This window comes from Hyaena hyaena, unplaced genomic scaffold (genome assembly GCF_003009895.1).
Source record: "Hyaena hyaena isolate Hyena2069 unplaced genomic scaffold, ASM300989v1 scaffold_269, whole genome shotgun sequence".
NCBI classification, from domain to species: Eukaryota; Metazoa; Chordata; class Mammalia; order Carnivora; family Hyaenidae; genus Hyaena; species Hyaena hyaena.
This window is the reverse complement of record NW_024080896.1, coordinates 385,452-406,178: the sequence shown is the minus strand read 5'-3', so window position 1 is coordinate 406,178 and position 20,727 is coordinate 385,452. Positions and strand designations below refer to the sequence as shown.

General features: G+C 39.9%; 1 protein-coding gene across 10 annotated transcripts in view; it reads right to left on the bottom strand.

The window, feature by feature from the left end:
- CDC14B (cell division cycle 14B) overlaps positions 1–20,512 on the bottom strand; it is a 112,592-nt gene extending 92,080 nt beyond the window's left edge. For 9 of the 10 annotated variants that reach the window (XM_039245675.1, XM_039245668.1, XM_039245673.1 and 6 more), the window contains exon 1: positions 20,265–20,512. In XM_039245675.1, the coding sequence (XP_039101606.1) occupies positions 20,265–20,424 (160 nt within the window). In that variant the 5' untranslated portion in view covers positions 20,425–20,512. The remainder of the gene's footprint in view (positions 1–20,264) is intronic. The other variant, XM_039245678.1, reaches the window with a different exon arrangement.
- Positions 20,513–20,727: the final 215 nt, after the last annotated feature.

Sequence of the window (20,727 nt, the reverse complement as noted above, 5' to 3'; positions counted from 1 at the left end):
TGACAGAAAGACAAGGATATCAGATTTCTTGTTGGAACCAATGTAAATGAGAATACAGGAGAGCAACATTTTTAAAGTATTGAAATTAAAAAGTAAATGCCAACCTTGAACACTACACTAAGCAAAATCTTTCAAAGATGAAGACATACGGGTGCCTGGGTGGCTCAATCGGTTGAGCATCCTACTTCAACTCAGGTCATTATCTCATGGTTCATGGGTTAGAACCCCGCATCCGGCTCTGTGCTGACAACTCAGAGCCTGGAGCCTGCTTCAGATTGTCTCCCTCTTTTTCTGTCCCTCCCTGTTTGTGCTGTTTCTGTCAAAAATAAATAAATGTTAGGCAAACCATGAGAGACTCTTGAATGCTGACAAAAACTGAGGACTGATGGATGTGGGGGGGTGGGGGGGATGGGCATGTAGGAGGGCACTTTGGGGATGAGCACTGAGTGTTATGTAGAAACTAATTTGACAATAAACTATTTGTAAAAAAAATAAAAATAAAAAAATAAATAAATAAATAAATAAATAAATAAATGTTAAAAAAAAAAAAGAGGGGCGCCTGGGTGGATCAATGGGTTGGCGTCTGACTTCGATTCAGGTCATGATCTCACTGTACAGTTCGTGGATTCCCCAGCCCCACCTCCGGCTCTGTGCTGACAGCTTGCTCAGAGCCTGGAGCCTGCTTCAGATTCTGTGTCCCCTTCTCTCTTTGTCCCTCTCCCATCTGCACTGTCTCCCTTGGTCTCTCAAAAATAAATAAATGTAAAAAAAAAAAAAAGGAAGACATAATAGAGACATTTTTAGGTATTCAAAAGATGAAAGAGTTCATCACTAACAGACCTGCATTATAAAAAAATGTTTAAAAAACTCCTTCAGGCAGAATAAAAATGACACCAGTTTTCCAGAACTACATGAAAAATGAAGGGTATTAGAAATGGTAACTACATAGGTAAATATGTAGTATTTTTCTTATTTGAATCTTATTAAAAGATTATTTTTAATGTTTATTTATTTTAAGAAAGCATGTGTAGAAGGCACAGAGACAGAATCCCAAGTAGGCTCCCCACTGGGGCTTGATACCCACCTCCAACCATGAGACCATGACCTGAGCCAAAATCAAGAGTCAGATGCTTAAGCAATTGAGTGAGCCACCTAGGAGCCCCTAAAAGACAATTGCTTTAACAAAAGTAATAGTATACTATGGAGTTTTTATGATATAATACATGCATAAGGGACACCTGGGTGGCTCAATGGACTCTTGATTTCGGTTCAGGTCATGTCATGATCTCATGATTTGCAGAATCAAGCCCCATGGTGGCGCTTATATGTGTAAGTACTTTTACGTATAAGTAAAATCCATGAGATGAACAGCATAAAGACCAAGAAAGGAGAAATGGAAAGAAACACATATGAATTTCTTAATAACTTTGTTGAGGCCAACTAGGACTTAAAATCCGCAAGTCCAAAAGCCTTAAGAGAAAAGATTATCAGGTTCACCTACATCACCACCACAACTGTAAGAACATTAAAAAGCAAATGACAAATAGGAAACATATTTGTAAAACATAACATATAATAACTTCCCTAATGTATAAAGAGCCTAATGCATATAAATTTGAAACAGCAAACAGCCCAATAAAAAAATGGGTGAAGAATATTTATAGCCAGTTTTTGGGAACTCAACCCGTGCTCATACAGGAAAACTACACTGAGGCTGTAATTTTCCACCTATCAGACTGGCAAAAATCCAGAAGTCAAGTAACCTACTCTGTTGGTGAACTTTTAACGAGTCTTCTCATCCATTGCAGGTAGGAGTATAAATGGGTATAACTTCTACTAAAATTACAAATATGTATGTATCTCTAACTCAGTAATTCACTTTTGAAAAGTTATTCCTATACACATCTGTATGTAAGACATAAGTAACAGGTTATTCAAAACAGCATTATTTTTTATAGCTAAAGACTGAAAGCAATCCTAAGGAGTATGGATAAGGGCTTAATTAAAGATCTTACTAGCATTACAAAGTTAAATTCTATGCAGCTATATAAATATGAATGAGAAAGTCTATGAAATAAAATGGAAAGATTTCCAAGATATATTGCATTCCATCAATTCTAAGATGTATGTTTCTCCACATTTGAATATATCTGAAATTACACAATAGCTTAAGATCTGTGACTAAGTTATAATCAGCAGCATGTCTCCTTTGTTTTTTAGGGTTTTTTTTAAGTTTATTGATCTGTTTGGAGAGAGAGTGCACATAAGCTGGGAAGAGGCTGAGAGAGAGGGGAGAGAGAGAATCCTAAGCAGCCTCTGAGCTACCAGCACAGAGCCCAATGCAGGGCTGGAACCCACTAACTGTGAGACCATGATCTGAGCTGAAATCAAATGCAACGCTTAATCCGTTGAGCCACCCAGGTACCCCATATTTGAAGTACTTAATATATTGTTGTGTTTTATTTTGCTGTTGTTGTTTACTTGAGAAAGAGAGAGAATATAACCACATGAGCTAGGGAGGGGCAAACAGAGGGAGAAAGAGAATCCCAAACAGGCTGCATGCTGTCAGCCCAGAGCCCAATGTCGGGCTTAATCCCACCATCATGAGATCATGACCTGAACTGAAATCAAGAGTCTCATGCTTAACCTATTGAGCCACCCAGGCACCCTCTCTTGTGTTTTAGAATCAGTGAAATACAGTGTCAGTTGAAAACAGCAAGGTGCAGAACCATGTGTAGAATATGCTATCTTTTAGTTCAAAAAGAATCTACCAAATACATTGAAATATTCTGGATTATATCCTGAAACAGAAAAAAAGATGTTTATGTGGGAAAATCCAAATGAAGTCTGGAGTTTAGCTAATAGTTCACATCAATGGTAGTTTCTTAGTTTTGACAAATGTACTATGGTAAAGTAAGATAACATTGGGGAAATGAGGAAGGTTATACAAAAGCTCTCTGTGCAATTTTTGCAACTTCTCTCTGTAAATCTGAAATTATTTCACAATAAAAAAGTTTGCTGAAATAGTAATTTGTAAAAGTATCTACGTTTTATTCATTTTTCAAAACTCAAGACAAACATAACAAACTAAAACTTCTGGGGGATGGCAGAGTGGGCAGTAGACACATATGGACAGAGAGGGGCTGGTAGGAGACTGCTCGCCTTACATTCGTCTCAGAACCACATGAATATTTACCTATCTATAAAAATTAATAAATAATAAATAAAAATTAATGTATAAAAATTATAACACAAGAGGGGCACATGGGTGGCTCAGTCAGTTGAGCGTCTGACTCTTGATTTTTCTCAGGTCATGATCCTGGGGTAGTGGGATCAAGCCCTGCATCAGGCTCCATGTTGAGCACGGAGCCTGCTTAAGATTTTCTCTATATATGTATTAATAAAGTAACAGGGACAGGAAAAAATAAATAAAAATTATGAAAAGGTACTTTATGAGGGGGCAAGGGGATAGAGAGGTTATTCTAGATAGAGCTTATATCTACAAGCCAGGAACCATGACAGGAATCCATGGCTTGGCTGGGGAAGGCCTACAACCTAAAATTCTCTACCTATTTTTTCAAATGTATTCATGGACATTTTCCTCAGTAGAGGAAATAAATACCTTATGTATCCTTAGACTAGAATAATATGCATCCACTAAGAGATATATATTTAGATACCTATTTATGACAATGGAAGATTCCACTATAATATATCAAGTGGAAAAAGTAATGATCCTATTTATAGTATTTATTTTGTTAATACAAAAACATCTCTCTATATAGAGACATCTATATATATATATATAAATAAATATGCACTGACTAATCTAAAAGGCTAAATGTGGTAATCATTAATGCTGTTCACCAAATATTTTTGGTTCCCTGCCTAACATACACATTCCTGCCCCTCTGAGGTTGGGTGGGGCCTTGTGATTAATTCTGACCACAGAGTTATGAGTGGAAACAAGTATTTAATTGTTGATTCAAGACCCTCCGCATAACTCTTTTTCCTCTGGCACAGGAACCAACAAGATTAGAAATGACTGCTGCTCATGTGCCTAGGTCCCCAAGCAATTACAATACGCAGAACCTCCTACTGATACACACTGGCTGTGAAACAGAAAAGGCTTTAATTTTTGTTTTAAGCTGCTGAGACGGGGGGGGGGGGGGGGGGGGGGGGGGGTTGATATTACAGTATAATCAAGTCTAAACTAACTGATAAAGAAAAACATCCTTGCTAGTAGGATCTCTGTTCATTTTCTTTCTGTTTTTTTTTTTTTTTTTTTTTTTTTTAAATAATGAGTACCTATATCATAGAAACTATTTAGAGATGGAGGAGAGACACAGGCGTTAGCATGGGCCTTAACACCAAGCGGACACTGACTACTCGGGGATTATTACCAACACATGTCAATCTGGAGCAGCCTGAAAGCATCCTCCATTAGGGTTCTTCAGCTCCCACTGTTCTATTCCTTGCTCACTGAGCAACCCTATAGCAGTTAAAAAAGCAAGAAACAGTACTGTGAGAATAACGTGCTGTATTCTGAATGAGTGGATACACACATACATACATGTGTACATATGTAGTATGTTTGTAAATACATAGAAAATCTCTGGAAAAAGACATAGAAGAGGTTATGTCAATTGATTCTGAAATGGAAAAATAAGTAGCTAGGTGACAAGGGAAAGTGGGAATCTTATTCTGCCATTTCCTCTTTTGTATTCATTCACTCATTCATTCATTCATTCATTCATTCAGTGATTTTGGGGTGGCTTGGTTTCAAGGTTTGTAAGTCTGAGCTCCATATAGGGACTCTGACAGTGTGGAACCTGCTTGGGATTCTCTGTCTCTCTCTCTGTCTCTCTGTCTCCCTGTCTCACTCACTATCTGCCCCTTCCCTGCTCATGCTCACTTGCTCACTCGCTCTCTCTCAGTAAATAAATAAATATAGAAATTTAAAGATTTATTTTTAAGTAATCTCTACACTCCACGTAAGGCTTGAACTAACAACCCTCAGATCAAGAGTCACATACTCCACCAAGCCAACCAGGCAGGCACCCCTCCTGTGTATCTTTAAAATTCTGAACCATGTACATGCAATGTCTATTTAAAAAAACAATAACAGGGTGCCTGGGTGGCTCAGTCGATTAAGGGTCCAACTTCGGTTCAGGTCATGATCTCACAGTTCGTGGGTTCGAGCCCCACGCTGGGCTCTGTGCTGACAGCTCAGAGCCTGAAGCCTGCCTCAGATTCTGTGTCTCCCTCTCTCCCCGCTCCCACTCTCTCAAAAACAAATGTTAAAATTTTTTTTTAAAAAAGACAAAATGAATAACTTTTTAAAAAACACAAGCAACTCCAAGTGAAGGAATATAGACTAAGTGTTATTTAGTGGGTCATATTTCAAAAACAGAATGCCTAACAAGGGAGCTTGCATGGACCAATTAGGAATGTGTCATGAACCCAGAATCATGAATTCACCTCAATAACATGGAACATGACTAAAGGGCTAAAAAGATCACCTCTACTACTTTTTCAAATAAGTTCTATGAGCTGTCCACTGATATTCATGAAACTACTTTTTGAGAGGCACCTGGGTGGCTCAGTCAGTTAAGCGTCCGACTCCAGCTCAGGTTATGATCTCACGGTTCGTGGGTTCGAGCCCCACGTCGGGCTCTATGCTGACAGCTAGCTCAGAGCCTGGAGCCATGCTTCAGATTCTGTCTCCCTCTCTCTCTGACCCTCCCCTACTGATGCTGTCTCTCTCTCTCTCTCTCTCTCTCTCTCTCAGAAATAAATAAAACATTAAAAAAAATTTTTTTAACTACTTTTTCAAATAACTTCTATGAGCTGTCCACTGATATTCATGAAAAGGAAGGGGCACCTGGGTGGCTCAGTTGGTTAAGCAAATGACCAGCTCAGGTCATGATCTCACGGTTCAGGAGTTCAAGCCCCATATCAGTCTCTCTGCTGTCAGAGCACGGTCTGCTCTGGATTTTCTGTCTCCCTCTCTCTCTCTCTCTCTGTCCCTCCCCCACAGTCTCTCTCTCAAACATAAACATTAAAAAAGTTAAAAAGAAGAAGAAAGTGAATAAAGATTATTTTTAATGCTTCCAGGGTCTAGGCTTTTATTAATGAATCATGACTGATGTGATAGCTTCAGCATTGTTAAATTCCACCACTTACAAGATTAACAGTAGGACTGATTTTTTCTCCTCCACTAAGAACAGACTGAATTATTATTACCAAAAAAACAAAAACAAAAACAAAAGGACTGTGCAAGGCTTTAATAATATGGGAAAAGAATCCAAAAAGGTAGGAAAACAGCATTTACTTGCACCATATATGGCAAACTGTGATTTCTCTATTTTGTATTTGTGTAACACTTCATACACACATATGACATACGAGTTTTCAACTCTTGAGCAGTTAAATTAGCATATTTATTTATCTTGAAATATTCCCAAGAGTACTTAACATTTGTTATCTGGCCTTATTAGAAATAAACGAAATAGGGGCGCCTGGCTGGCTCGTTGGGAAAGCATACGACTCTTGATCTCTGGGTCTTAAGTTCAAGCCCCATGTTAGGCGTAGAGATTGCTTAAATAAATTAATGAAAAGATTTTTAAGAAATAATAAATAAATAAATGACATAAGGTGGTTAACTTCACACGCATGCACAAACTTCATTTAGCTGGGGATGAGGAGTTCCTGGAAACAGAACTGCACAGAAACCACAAAGTCTCCATGGAGATCCAGGGCTGGCATTCTACATTGGCAACAGCTCAGCTTTTCCAGCTATTTCACATTCACTGAAGTCAGGACTGTCTCTGGCCATAATTCTTCTAAGTGCTAATCACAGAGTTGTTAGTCAAATGTCCAAGCTACAGTGATGTTTATAAAGCCTTTCATAAAAAATCAAAGAACTTCCAACCATCCTTAATTGGACACTGATCTTTACCTAGTTTCCTTAAACAATTCCTTGCAAGGGTCTCTAAGCTTACATTTTTTTTAAAAAGTTTACTTAGTTATTTTGAGAGAGAATGTGCAAGTGGTGCAGGGGAAGGGAGAGATGGGGGGAAAGAGAGAATCCCAAGCAGGCTCTGCGCTGACAGGGCTCCAACTCACAAACCACAAGATCATGACCTGAGCTCATCTTAACCACTTACTGAGCTACCAGGCATGCCTAAGCTGACATTTCAAACATCCAGCTCTTCTACTGCTTCTTCCTAATAAACCCACCTGTGTTGTGCATACATTTTCTCAACATTTGCTATCGAAAATACCCCACACCCCACCAGGACACAACATAGTGACAGTAACGCACACAACTCAGGATAACAGTTGAGCACTCACTAGCTAAGAACTTAACAATAATAGCACTAAGAGCACACAGAAAAAAAATCAACAATACCCTAACGGGCTCTGGAGGCACACTGAAACAGCCCAGCCTATACCCTGCCCCCATCAGCGCTTTCTAACTGCACCAACATCTCTTTCAGGGCTCTCTCTAGCCCCCAGGGTCCATTTTGGCCATCCTCATAGCACTTCAAAATTATCACTCACCCCCACTCTAAGTTACTGGCTAAAAACTATCCCAGTCCCCTCAGTCTACTATCATATTTCCCCAATAGGATCAAACTCTAGTTCACACAGAAGCAACCTCCCTAATACTGAACATTTCCAACCCTCTCACTTTCCCACTTCCCTTGGAGAGTTTTCTGGGATCATATCCCAAAGAAAGTACTGCACTGGAATCCTCGACTCAGTCTGTTCTGGGGATGCCAAAAGAAGACAATGACTACAGTTTTACATATGCCTACTTATTCTTAGTAAAATTATCTTGAAGACAATATAATTACAACAAAACAGCACTGAATAGGGTTATGTTAAATGGGGTGTGTAACAGGTACACAAAAACTTGACAGTATTAAAAAAATTGCTTTTGTGACATAAAGCAACAAAACTTAGTAATCCTGCTCAGAAATCTCTACAATCAGAATAACATTTGTGTTCTGATCTTTTTAAAATAAAGCCCTTACCCTCCTACACTGTTGGTGGGAATGTAAACTGGTACAGCCCCTCTGGAAAACAGTGCGGAGGTTTCTAAGGAAACTAACAATAGAACTCCCCTATGACCCATCAATAGCACTGCTAGGAATTTACCCAAGGGATACAGAAATGCTGATGCATAGGAGCACATGTACCCCATGTTCATAGCAGCACTCTCCACAATAGCTAAAACATGGAAAGAGCCTAAGTGTCCATCAACAGATGAATGGATCAAGAAGATGTGGTTTATCTATACCATGGAATACTACATGGCAATGAGAAACAATGAAACCTGGCCACGTGTAGCAACATGGATGGACCTTGAGGGTGTGATGCTGAGCGATTAAATAAGTCAGGCAGAGAAGGACAAATATCATATGTTTGCACGTATAGGAGGATTAGGAGGAACTTGACGGAGGACCAAGGGGGAGAAGAAGGGCGGAAATGGTGGGGGAAAGGGAGAGAGGCAAACCATGAGAGACTCTTGAATGCTGACAAAAACTGAGGACTGATGGATGTGGGGGGGAGGAGGGATGGGCATGGAGGAGGACACTTGTGGGGATGAGCACTGAGTGTTATGTGGAAACTAATTTGAGAATAAACTATTTGTAAAAAAATAAAAATAAAAAAATAAAAAATAAATTAAAAAAAAAAACTTCTTCTGACCCCCCCGCCAAAAAAAATAAAATAAAATAAAGCCCTTAATCCAAAGTTTTGATGGTGGGGGGGAATTGCTTAGCTTTCAAAATACTCCACACCGTTATTTTGGAAATTCCCAAAAGTATCACATTACCAAAAAAAAAAAAAAAAAGACTCCTCCTCGTGTACTGTTGGTGGGAAGGTAAATTGGTGCAGCCACTGTGGAAAACAGTACGTAGGTTCCTCAAAAAATTAAAATTAGAACTACCATATAACCCAACAATCCCACTACTGGGTATTTACCCAAAGAAAATGAAAACACTAATTTGAAAAGATAGATGTATCCCTGTTTACTGCAGTATTATTTACATTAGCCAAGGTATGGAAGCAACCTGAGTATCCATAATCTACAGACAAACAGTTAAGGAAGAGGTAGTGGTCTGTGTTTATGTAAAGATATATACATATACATACAATGGGATATTATTCAGCCATAAAAAAAGAAATGAGACCCTGCCATTTGTGACATGAATGGACCTAGAGGGCACTATGTTAAGTGGAATCAATCAAAGAAAGAGAATACTGCATGACTTCATGCATATGTGGAATCTAAAAAACAAAACAAATGAATAAACAAAGAAACAAAAAGCAGAATCAGACCTGTAAATACAGATAACAAACTGACAGTTGCCAGAGGGGAGAAGGTGGGGGTATGGGCAAAATGGGTGAAAGGGAGTGGGAGATACAGGCTTCCAATACCAGAATGTAAGTCACAGGGATGAAAGGTACAGCATAGGGAATAAAGTCAATGGTATTGTAATAGCAACGTATGACAGGTGGTAGCTACACCTGTGGTAAGCATAGCATAAGGTATACAATTATTGAATCACTATGTTGTACACATGAAACAAATATAACATTGTGGGTCAACTATACTTCAATTAAAAGAAGAAAGAAGGGGTGCCTGGCTGGCTCAGTTGGTAGAGTATGCGACTCTTGATGTCAAGATTATGAGTTCAAGCCCCACAATGGGCATGGTGCTTACGAAAAGGAAAGGAAAGAAAAAAATTCCTTTACCATTGTGCCTAGAAATGGTTGTCTTCTGAATCCACACATTTAACCTCTAAAAATTTATTTGATCAAAATAATCTGAATAAGTCCTAATGGATAAAGGATGCTTTAAGGTTATATTCCTTTACCTGCTCTCCTGAGTAAGATAAATTAAAGTATTTTTACCTTTTGGAGCAGAGTTGTTATTTAATTTAGGTTAACTACCATTTCTTGTTGTTTGTTACTGGCAAAACACAAGAGCACTGAGAGACAGGTCTAGGAGATACAAAGAGGATATTTCCTCCACACTGGGGTATAGTCTCTATCCCCAATTCCAGCAATCACACCCTCGCCAAACCACCCCAACAACTGCCACCACAGTAGGGGCAATGGTGCTATCAGCAGGAAAGAGAAAGTAGACTTGTGTTACTGCAATCAAGAACAGTTCTTAAAAATTAAATTAAATTAAAATAGAACAGTTCCTGCTGGCTCTAGAGGGAGAAGAAGAGAATCTTTTAAAGCACAGCTCAAGGGGCACCTGGGTGGCTCAGTTGGTTAAATATCCAACTTCCATTCAGGTCATGATCTCACGGTTTGTGAGTTCGAGCCCCACAACGAGGTTCCACATTGATGGTGCAAAGACTGATTGGGATTCTCTCTTTCCCTCTCTACTCCTCCCCCACTCATGCTTTCGCTCTCAAAATAAATAAATATATTTTTTAAAAAGGCTGTAAAAACACAGCTCAAGCCTCTTGTCTCATTCATTCAGCGGCATCTATCTTTGAGTATCAATGACATTCACTGATAAGCCCCTCTATTATCGAATGGAGATAGAGATATATCACCCAGTTCTATGGGTTCCTGTCACTCTGCAGAGAACTGGGTCAAGTGTGAAATCTCTGTTGCAGTCCTTGCAGCAGCCAGTGCAAGGATGAAACCATAAAATGCACTCAAACCTATCCTGAGTGAATCTGTGCTTCAAGCGCTTTCAGTCACAATAGTTTAAAATCAGAATATATTAATAGTGAACTTAAAATTTCAACCTCAACTGTGTTTGCTAGCTAAAGTCTAAGCTTTTTTGACAGTTTATTGTTAAAAAGAAAATAAACGCATGTTAAGAGGACTCTTAGTTGCACGTATAAGGTGCTTCCAACGAGTATATGATGACAGTACTACAATAAAAAATTCCAAGAGCAGACTGAGAACAGCTCCCAAAAATGTAAAACCATAACATTAATTCTGTTATACTTTCATGTCAAAGCAATTCTTCCTCAGCACCTATAAAATACTGTGAAAATCAGAATGCTTCTCAGTACAAGTCACACACACCAAATCTAGTTCCTAAAATATTTGGCAATCTTCATCTTTAGTGCTTTCAATTCAGAAAGCCATACTCCGCTTAAAAGGTGCTCTCTAATTACTTCTTACCAATAAATAAGGTATTCTCAAAAATAAACAAGACATCTCATTTTAAACTATATCGTCTGGGGTGCTATTGAGATTCAAATTAGAGATATAGAATTAACTGGAATGTAGAGCTTTTGCTTTGACTGTGTTTTAGTAGAAATAGGGGTTTCAATATATTAACTATATCCATTTACATATATACAGTATCATATATATAGTGCATTCATATTTGTATATGATTATGAACCAAATTTAAGCTTTCTCCACTTGTCACTGTTGAAGTTTAAAACACACACCTACACCCACACCGATGCCCCCACACCCCCAGGAGAAAGATACCATAAGACAGATCGTTTTCACCACACTGGAAAAAATAATTCACTTTGTGTAGAAATTATGGAGTGAAATTCCATCACAAAATTCTCTCAAACTGACACTGTGTCAATGAAGAGAACAAAACCACATAATGACAGATTCCTTCATTACCTGTCTTCACTGAGATGATGACTTAATAGTCTATGCCTTCTCAATCTTTCAGGGATGTTGCTATAAATCTTCACATCTCCTCCTCCCTTCCTCAATAATACTTGGCTCAATCCCTTGTTCAAGGTAGTTGCTCAATAAATATTTGTTAAATGGATATACTAATTAATTCCATAGCACGATTCATACAAATGAGTATAAATGAGCAAAATGCAGAGAATGATTCAGCTGAGATGGTCCTAAAATGGAGGGTTTTGCAGAATCCAGAATCTCTAATGATATTATAGTATTATGGATTGGGTATAAAAAGATCAATGTCATAAACTGCAGTGCCAAGAAAGTAATTTTACTTTCAAATTAGAACTTGACGGAACAATAAACACCATCGACAGTGGGAACAAGATGTTTTTCTTCTGTGAAACAGTATACTGCCGACCAAATTTTAATATTATGAAAGTGAACTACCTGAGAAATGAAGTCAGTATGTGATATTACGCAAATAGAATGAATTTACCCAGCCTGGCTTCCTCAGTTTTTCAGACTCAAAAGACAATGGGACCAAATCTTTTAACTGCCTGGTGAATAAAGCACTCTAAAAGAACTGCTCCTCTAGAATGTAAATGATACTAAGAATTAAAGGAGCTGAATAAAAGACCAAGAGAATAAAAGCAGAAATTTTTTTAATTGGAAATATATGCATATGGGGCCATTCGGATTTGTTCTTTTGATAACTGGTCTTATGTGAGGAACTTGAAAATGAAATGGAATCAGAATACTTTAGCTTCCCCATTCCCTAAGTTTAAGTTGGCATCTTCATGAGATTTCCCTCTTGCCAAAAACAGTAAATAAGATATAAGCCTGACCATTAAGCAAAGAAAGGCCTAGAAAGAACTAAGTAACCTAGCAAAAGAAAAAAATCAAGAATAGCTGTTACAGAGCTCATTCTAAGCATCCTTTCAGCAAGTCTATGAATATAAGATTCAATTAAAACAGAAAAAGTTTAGTATTACCAAAAATATTCACTATCTAAAACATAGCATTAATAATTAATCTAATAAAATATCACAGAAACTAATGTCAACAGTACCTATACACAGAAACAACAAAACTTTTCATATAAAGACAAATTTTGACTTAGGTCATAAACATATGTAGGATACTCTAAAATTACAGAAAACTCGAATCTCCTACCTAAGACTAAATTTAAGACAAGCAAACAAGGAAGGGACGGAACCAAGAATGACAACTAACAGGTTAAATCTACAGTTTTTAAATCATCAGAAAGCACTGCAAAGTAGAGTCAATGATCTGAATACCTTTGTTGGAGCAGTATCCATGAAAAGCTATAGAAAAAAAGAGAAAGAGAGAGAAGGGCGTAAAACTTTCATATAAACTAGAGAATCCAGATGAGACGCACACATTCCAGTTAAATATCCTCGTATTTAGGAAATTGAAATCAATTTTGTTTTGGAAAATGTTTTCTAAGGCAATCCCTGTCTAACATGGCAGATCCACACTTCTAGAAATTAAATGACTAATCTCAGAAGCTAAAAACTAAATAATGTAAAGAAACCGTATTTGAAGATTGGTTAGCTCCTGCCAAAACAGTCTGTGTCTCTGTATTAATCTCTCCACTTTTTGCCCACAACCCCTGCACCTACTTACCTCACTCATATTAGTGCCTGTCCTAAATGAGGAATGGTTTTTGAAATGTTCAGATAAACCAGTCTATCCATGCTTTTCATTCAACTTACAGATAATTACGTAAAAGTAATGTGAAGGACCTGAGTAAAGGGCTTACTCATATTAAAAATACTCTGTAGCTAGGACAGAAAGGAAAATAAAATACTGGCTACTAAAATTATTTTGTTCCCAGTATAGTTAAAAGATTTGCAGATAGAATTTCTTACTTATGTCTAACTCCCACCTCTTCCACATAAATCAGGTCTCCATGTCACAAATTAAGCATGGAAAGGTCCACTGAAAAGCAATTTTGCTTTACTCAAAATAACAACAAAGTCGAGTCTGCCTGTAATACACGCCACCAGGACCAAATCTTTTGGATCTGTGAAATACTCTTTTAGAACAATATTCTAGAGCACAGTCATGCTTTAACCACTCTGAAAAGTTTATATTCCATCAATAAAAAAATTTAATATATTTGTTTTATTTTCTATAACCTACCTGAGACTCTCCCATGAGGCCTTTTCATCTTTACAAAAACACTCCCCAATAAGCTTACTGCAATTTAATATAAAGCAATACACAAACTCTTCGGTGTAATAAAAATACATAACAATAGCCTCAAAAAGGATGAGACAGCATTGCTTTATTCTTCCTCTTACAAGGAATCTTTAAAGAGAAACCATAGCGTTTTTCCCAAGGCAGAAAAGCTTGTCAACACAGTACCAAATCTCCTCCACTGCTCTGACAAATTCTGAGCCAGCCGCATCTGGAGCGCTTCTGCCCTGAAGATCACTCTCAGAAGCAGAGAAAGGAACACACTGCATTTTCACTGTGCTGATTCACTGAACCTTTTGTGCATGCACACGTATGGGGGAAATGTTTACTTCTGAGCTTGAAACCCTTCCAACCATGATGACTGTCTCAGTCTGCCCTTGGTGCTACTGGCCCACTGCTGGCACACTTGTAATACTAGAGAGACCATTTAGGGACCCCTGGCTGTAAAGGAGGCCCCAAGCCAGCCATTTCACATGCATCTGCTTCAGTTCACCCTCCCAACAACACCATGCACTTTTTATTTTCAAACAAATGAGAGAATAAAGGCTCCGGAACGTTATTAATAATCCAGCTGTGTTCAGTCTCTGTGAGGGCAGACACTAGCTTTCCCTGGTGCCCTCATGCCCAACCACTACAATTAGCTCTTCAAAAACTCTAGGAACAAAGAACAAAGTTGTTCTTCCCCTGAAATTTCAATCACAATACGGTTCCTCTCTATACGAGTTATTCCTCAGACCCTCTAAATTTTATTTTCTCAATTAACACAGAAAACAAACTAACTCCATGAGAGCAAGGATTATCTTCCGCAGTGACCTATTTTTAGCACTTGAGGAAGAAAAAAAAAAAGCCTGGCAGAGTAGGTATTCATTATACATTTGGTTGAATGAATGAAATATCTAGAAAATCTGAGGTGTGATGACAGCCAATTTGGAAAACAGCATGAGCCCTGAGGACCTGAATTGTATATGTAGTTTGCTCCTATTTCCAAATTCACTAGGTAATGATCTAAATTCAACTTTACAGATACTACTCATGGAGCATCTACTATGACATCACCTACTAACCTATGTAGCATAGGACTAAACAGTGCATTTTCAACAAATTTATGTACATCTCTGCTGAAATAGTTTTATCTGCTGGAAAGAATAAAAGACAGGTAGTATGGCTTTCCCAAAAAGAAACTGCATCAATTTGGCCAAAATTACTTATCTCTGGTCTTAGCTTCTGAGAGAAAAGTGGACAATTGTGCTATTTCAAGATGATCTCCTGAAATTCTTTCAAATAACAAAACACCTATCAATTCAGAGATCCCCAGAGACTATCTCAGAAACTTCAAGATATGTCATTGTTAGGTACCCAATACCTTCTTTCCATTCTAAAAATCCACAGTGTGGTTTCATCCCAGGTCTCCCCGGGAGCAACTGGGAAAATTCATTCCCATTTAAAGCAGTTATAGTTTGCACTGACTGGCAACTCCTGGCATTAGTACCGCCTCTGTCACCCAGTTATTCCACTTTCCCTTCATCTCTATGCCCAACTATTCTGTCCATTGAAGCAGTAACAATGAAACTGGGTTAAGTTTTTGTGTGTGGTGTCCCACTGCCTAAGGAATTAGATTTAAAGCAGATAACTAACATGACACCATCAGAAGTAAAGATACTGAAGATTTAAACAAGCACATAAATCAAGAAAAAAAAAATTAGGGGCGCCTGGGTGGCTTAGTCGGTTAAGCATCCGACTTTCTCTTAGGTCATGATCTCGCAGTTCGCGGGTTTGAGCCCCGCGTCGGGCTCTGTGCTGACAGCCAGCTCAGAGTCTGGAGTCTGTTTCAGTCTGTGACTCCCTCTCTCTCTGACCCTCCCCTGCTCACGCTGTCTCTCTCTCTCTCCTAGAAATAAATAAAACATTAAAAAAAAAATTTTTTTTTAAAAATTAGATCACGCACAAATTTAAAGTATAGAAATAAGTCATAAGATGTGGAAACTAATTTGACAATAAACTATTTGTAAAAAAAAAAAAAAGAAATAAGTCATAAGAAGAAAAATGAACACTACATACTTTGATGAGCTTCAATTATTGAAACTCAATTATCTACTACATCAAAATCTTGGAGAAAAATTAATTTATTTCCTCCTTGAATCAGTGCCCCAGGTAACAGCATTATTTTTTTATCAAGAAAAATATACTTCTATCATTGCAAACAATGAATATGCAAGACTAGTTGACATAGTAAGCATTCAACACTTCTCAAATTAATGAATAATTTTCCCTGTCCAATAATGTCTAGTATGAATTTTTTAAATCCTAAAAAGAAAAGAAGCAGGGTAAAGGCAGTGCTGTGTCTGTAATTTGAGGAGTACACCATTAATCAGTGCTTTTAAATGACAATCCTGACCTCGACTAGAGTTTCTCCAATAAAATTATTTACTGTGATAGACTTTTAGAAAGGTAGACTACCATGACAGATATTAAAAATGAAATTTATTTTAAGGCAAACCATGAAGAATCTTTTTTAGCCAATAGTTATTTACAATTATTTTTACTAGTCAGATGTTTAAAAATTAGAAAGTAAAAGAAATCGAAATCTGTACCATTAAACACTATAAATTATCAGAGATAATAGTTTCATAGTTTTTAATATTTTTTTCCTATATTAATAAAGCAAAAAGTAGATTGTGCACTGTCATTTATGGCCCTATTTAAGGGATAGAAATATAGAGGTCAAAAAGATTCATACCTCTGACTGCTTAGAAGGTTCATCAGAAAATCAAAAACCCATGTCCAACATTTTTTCTCTGGTATTTTTCCTATCTTGAGAGATTCTAACTCCAAATCCAAACAAAAACCCTCCTTTCTTCCCTTCTTCCCCTGCTTCCTTAACTGATAACAACTCATTCTGATTATACCTTTACTCAATATCTCTTTCGTGTTAATGTATACAATTTACACTGCTTTTATGATCTTTTTTTTAACTGGAACTGCACAGGAATACAGCTGATATAAAAATCTAATCACTGCACATGGCAAGAAGTGAGTGAATGGTCAGCAAGAGGTGAATAGGGTTCATGTGGAAATAAAACCATCAGTCTACTCCTAGTTAATACCCAGTGTAGACAAGTGGCTACCTAGACACTAAAATTAATTATTTAATTAATTAGTAACCATACAACAAAGGACTACAGAGAAAAAAAAATAGGCATTAAGTATCCTATATCAAATGTATATACCACCATAAAATATTATGCAATCTATGGAAATTTGACTTAACAGAAAAAGTAAGTTACAATAAAAATAACAAGACACTAAAGTAAAAAGAAATAAGGTATTAAAGGGCAGAGGAGGCAGAAGTGATAAGGTGAACTAATTTTTACAAACCAATACCACTGGGAAAGAATCTTCACAATCCTGTAACAAGTGTTGGCAAGGATGTGGAAGAACTGGTACATTGCTGGTGAGAAATGCTGGTGGTACAGCAGCTTTGGGAAAAAGTCTGGCAGTTCTTCAAAAGGTTAAACATGGTGTTACCATGCAAACCAGCAATTCTACTCCTAGGTGTATATATGCAAAGGAACGGAAAATGTCCATGCAAAAACCTGTACGTGAACGTTCATAGCAGCATTACTCATAATTGCCAAAAAAGTCCACCAATGAATAGATAAAACTATATATATTTTGGCCTGGCCTCTGCACTTTACTTTGCAGATATAGTCACACACATAGGTAGACATATACACTGATGCTACTGCTGCCATTTGCAGGGACTCAAACCGCCCCCCCCCCGAAAAAAGTAGATTATTTATTACCATTATATAAATCACAATTCAGCCATACAATGCAATACCATACAGCCATTAAAAAGAGGACTGTCCTTGCTTACATGGCACAATTTGCAGAAATTTAAATGTGCACAGAAAATGAAAAGAAAATATTACTGGGGAGACCAAGTAATATATATTTATATATCTCTTTTGGTAACAGTCAACTTGAAAAATATTAAGGAAACAATGACTGAGGAAAAAACAAGTTGGGGAGGATGGGACCAGGTTGTCACTTCCTGAGGATGAGGCTCAAGCCTCCCTCCAAACCCAGTGTAATCTTCACCTTGCATCCAACATTTATTTGTCTTGTCTATCACCTTGAAGCAGACTGATTCAGTATCATTTTTCCAGGAAGCCAAGACTGTCACTAAGGGACACCTGGAAAAATTCCAGGCAAAGTTGACCCTGTTACTGCCCTTACACTGAAGGGGGACCCTTCCATTATCTGGGACTGCAATCTAAATAACAGCATTTTGATATTATATAATGCGCCAACTCCTTCTTCAATATTCAGCTTGGCAGTATTTTCTGAAATTAAATCATTGTTGTGCTCAGGAAAGCCAGCCATGAAGGAGGAATAAGATTTACTCCAATGACTGTACTGTCAAAAACTTCTTTTTGATGGAGACAACCTAAATATTCATCAATAAGGACCTGTAGCTGACTAAACAAATAAAATATATTTAGGGGCACCTTGCTGGCTCAGAGGATACAGCACATGACTCTTGAACTGGCGGTTGTGAGTTCTGGCTCCACAATGGGTGTAGAAATTAGTTTAAAAAAAATAATAAAAGCTTTACAGATACATATATTTAAATCCACATTTAAAACCATTATAGTTTTATTTTTTAAAACTAGGTCTACTTTGGCCTAAGCAGTAATTAAAATCAAATGCAGCAGGTTTGCATGTACAGAACAATCGTTCTGCTAAGAAATACTGTAAAGAAAAAAGCTATGCAAAACAACACGTATGCTATCACGCTTGTGTCTGATAGAGAATATATAGGTGTATGCACGCATAGTCTATTTCTGGAAGGATTCATAGGGAACTAGGAACTGCCGTTGCCTCTGGGAACAACAGCCTCTGGGGAACAACAGCCTGTGGCTGCAGCCAAGTTTTCACTAGAAACTCCTGACCACCTTCCTAATGAAGAGTGCGTTATTTGCCCTAAAATTAAATACTATTAGGCAAAGTGCCTTTGAACAGGTATAAATAACAAAGGCACAAGGAACGTGTGGTGTCGTCCCCCCCACTCCCCAGCCCTCCTCGGCGAGGCTATCTCCCCAGGAGTACACAGCCAGGTGGGACCGGGTCTCAGCCTCGGGGCAAGCTGGCTTCACCTCCAACAGAGCCACATGTTACGGTGGACCCGGCTTAAGGCGACCCCCTGCTCCTCCCGCCACGGTTCCCAAGGACCATCCCACCCAGCGCCAAGAAACCTTCCCCTGGACTCGCAGCTGTGTTTAAAACGGACCTTCAGTTTACAACTGTCCATCAATCTAGAAATCAAGGTCTCCTAAATTGTTTGTCTGAACACTTTCTAAATTAATATTCGGACCAGCCCAGTTCACCTTGTTTATCAAAGACTCAGGGCGGGAAACCGTTTTTAAAAAATCCCACATGCCAAGCCTTACACATTCCGCGCCACAGAAAAAAGACTGAAAATTCCCTCAAAATTGTAGACAGCTATGGTGTTTACAAAGCGTTTCCACATACATCATCACATCTGATGCCTTCACACGCTTTAGGGTCAATCCTGGCAAATGCATTAGCTGCCAAATTGGATTTATTAGTCTTCAAGAATTGTTGAATCAGGACTAATACTAAAACAGCTATCAAAGGGCTGCTTTTCTACCTGCTCCGGCTGGCTGCGATTTCTCAAAAGTGACAACTCTGGGCATTCGGCACGCAGAGCGGCTCCCAAGCCTTCAACGTGACCCGCCGCTAGTGGAGGCACGCGAGGAGGGGAGCCAGCCCCGGAGGTCGCCTGTGCTCGCGAGCGCGCGGGGGAGGGGAGTGGGCCGTGCGGACCCGCGTGCGGACCCGCGTGCGGACGTGGGAACGCCGCACGAGGCGGGACTCCATTTCCTCCAGAGCAGCCAAGGTTGGGCGAACGCCAAATAAACAGGGCAGCTGCTCTCGTGCCGGCGCGTTCCGCGCGCTCGGGGAATCCTCTGGGGTGATTCAGAGGTTCAGAATCCTGTGAGGGCCAACCGAGCTTGCAGCCCCGGGAGGCGCGATCAACCCGAACTCAGAAAAAACCCGAGGCGCCGAGCTGACGCCAGCAATTTAGAAAGGTGACCCTCGGCCCATCTCGCCCGGGTAGGAGTGCAAAACGGATAAAGTTACAGCTCGCAACACACGCAGATGGAAAGTCGGGGTAGGGGGGGCGCTCCCAGGGAGCCCGGCAGCTGAAGGGGGTGTGGCCGGCGGGGCTTTTAGGGGAGTGGGGGTGGAGGCGTGTCAGCCGGGCCCCGGGAGGTGCCTCCACAGCCTGGGTGGGTGGGCTAGGACCCCCGCGCAGGGTGCCGCGTGTCTGGGGCGCCCCGCCACGCGCTCGCTTGCCGGCTCACCGGTGATGTCCAGGTACAGGTCGTCCTGCTGGTCCAGGCGGCGCAGTTCCTGCGACGTGGATCTGCGGCTCTTCTTCACTCCCTGCGAGGACGCCGAGCAACGCCGCGAGCAGGGGGGCGCGGCGGCCCAGCTCGGCCGCCGCTCGTTCTTCCGCTTCATGGAGGCGGCCGCGGCCCGTCAGGGGGCCACGACCATGGCCCCGAGCGCCCGCTCGCCCGCCGAGGCCCCCCCCAGCCCCGCGCGCGAGCGCTTGGGGCGGCGGGCGCGGAGCGGCGCTGCAGAGACGGCGGGTGCCGGTCGAGCCCGGCGGGAGGCGGCCGCGCAGAAGCCGGAGGAGGGGCCGGGCCCACCGCGCCTGCCCCGCTCCCTCCTGCGGCCGCCGCGGGACCCGCGCCGCAGCCCTGGCTACAGCGCCTCCTGCCGCCGCCGGCGCCCCCCAGCCCGCCCCCAGGTCCCCGTAGC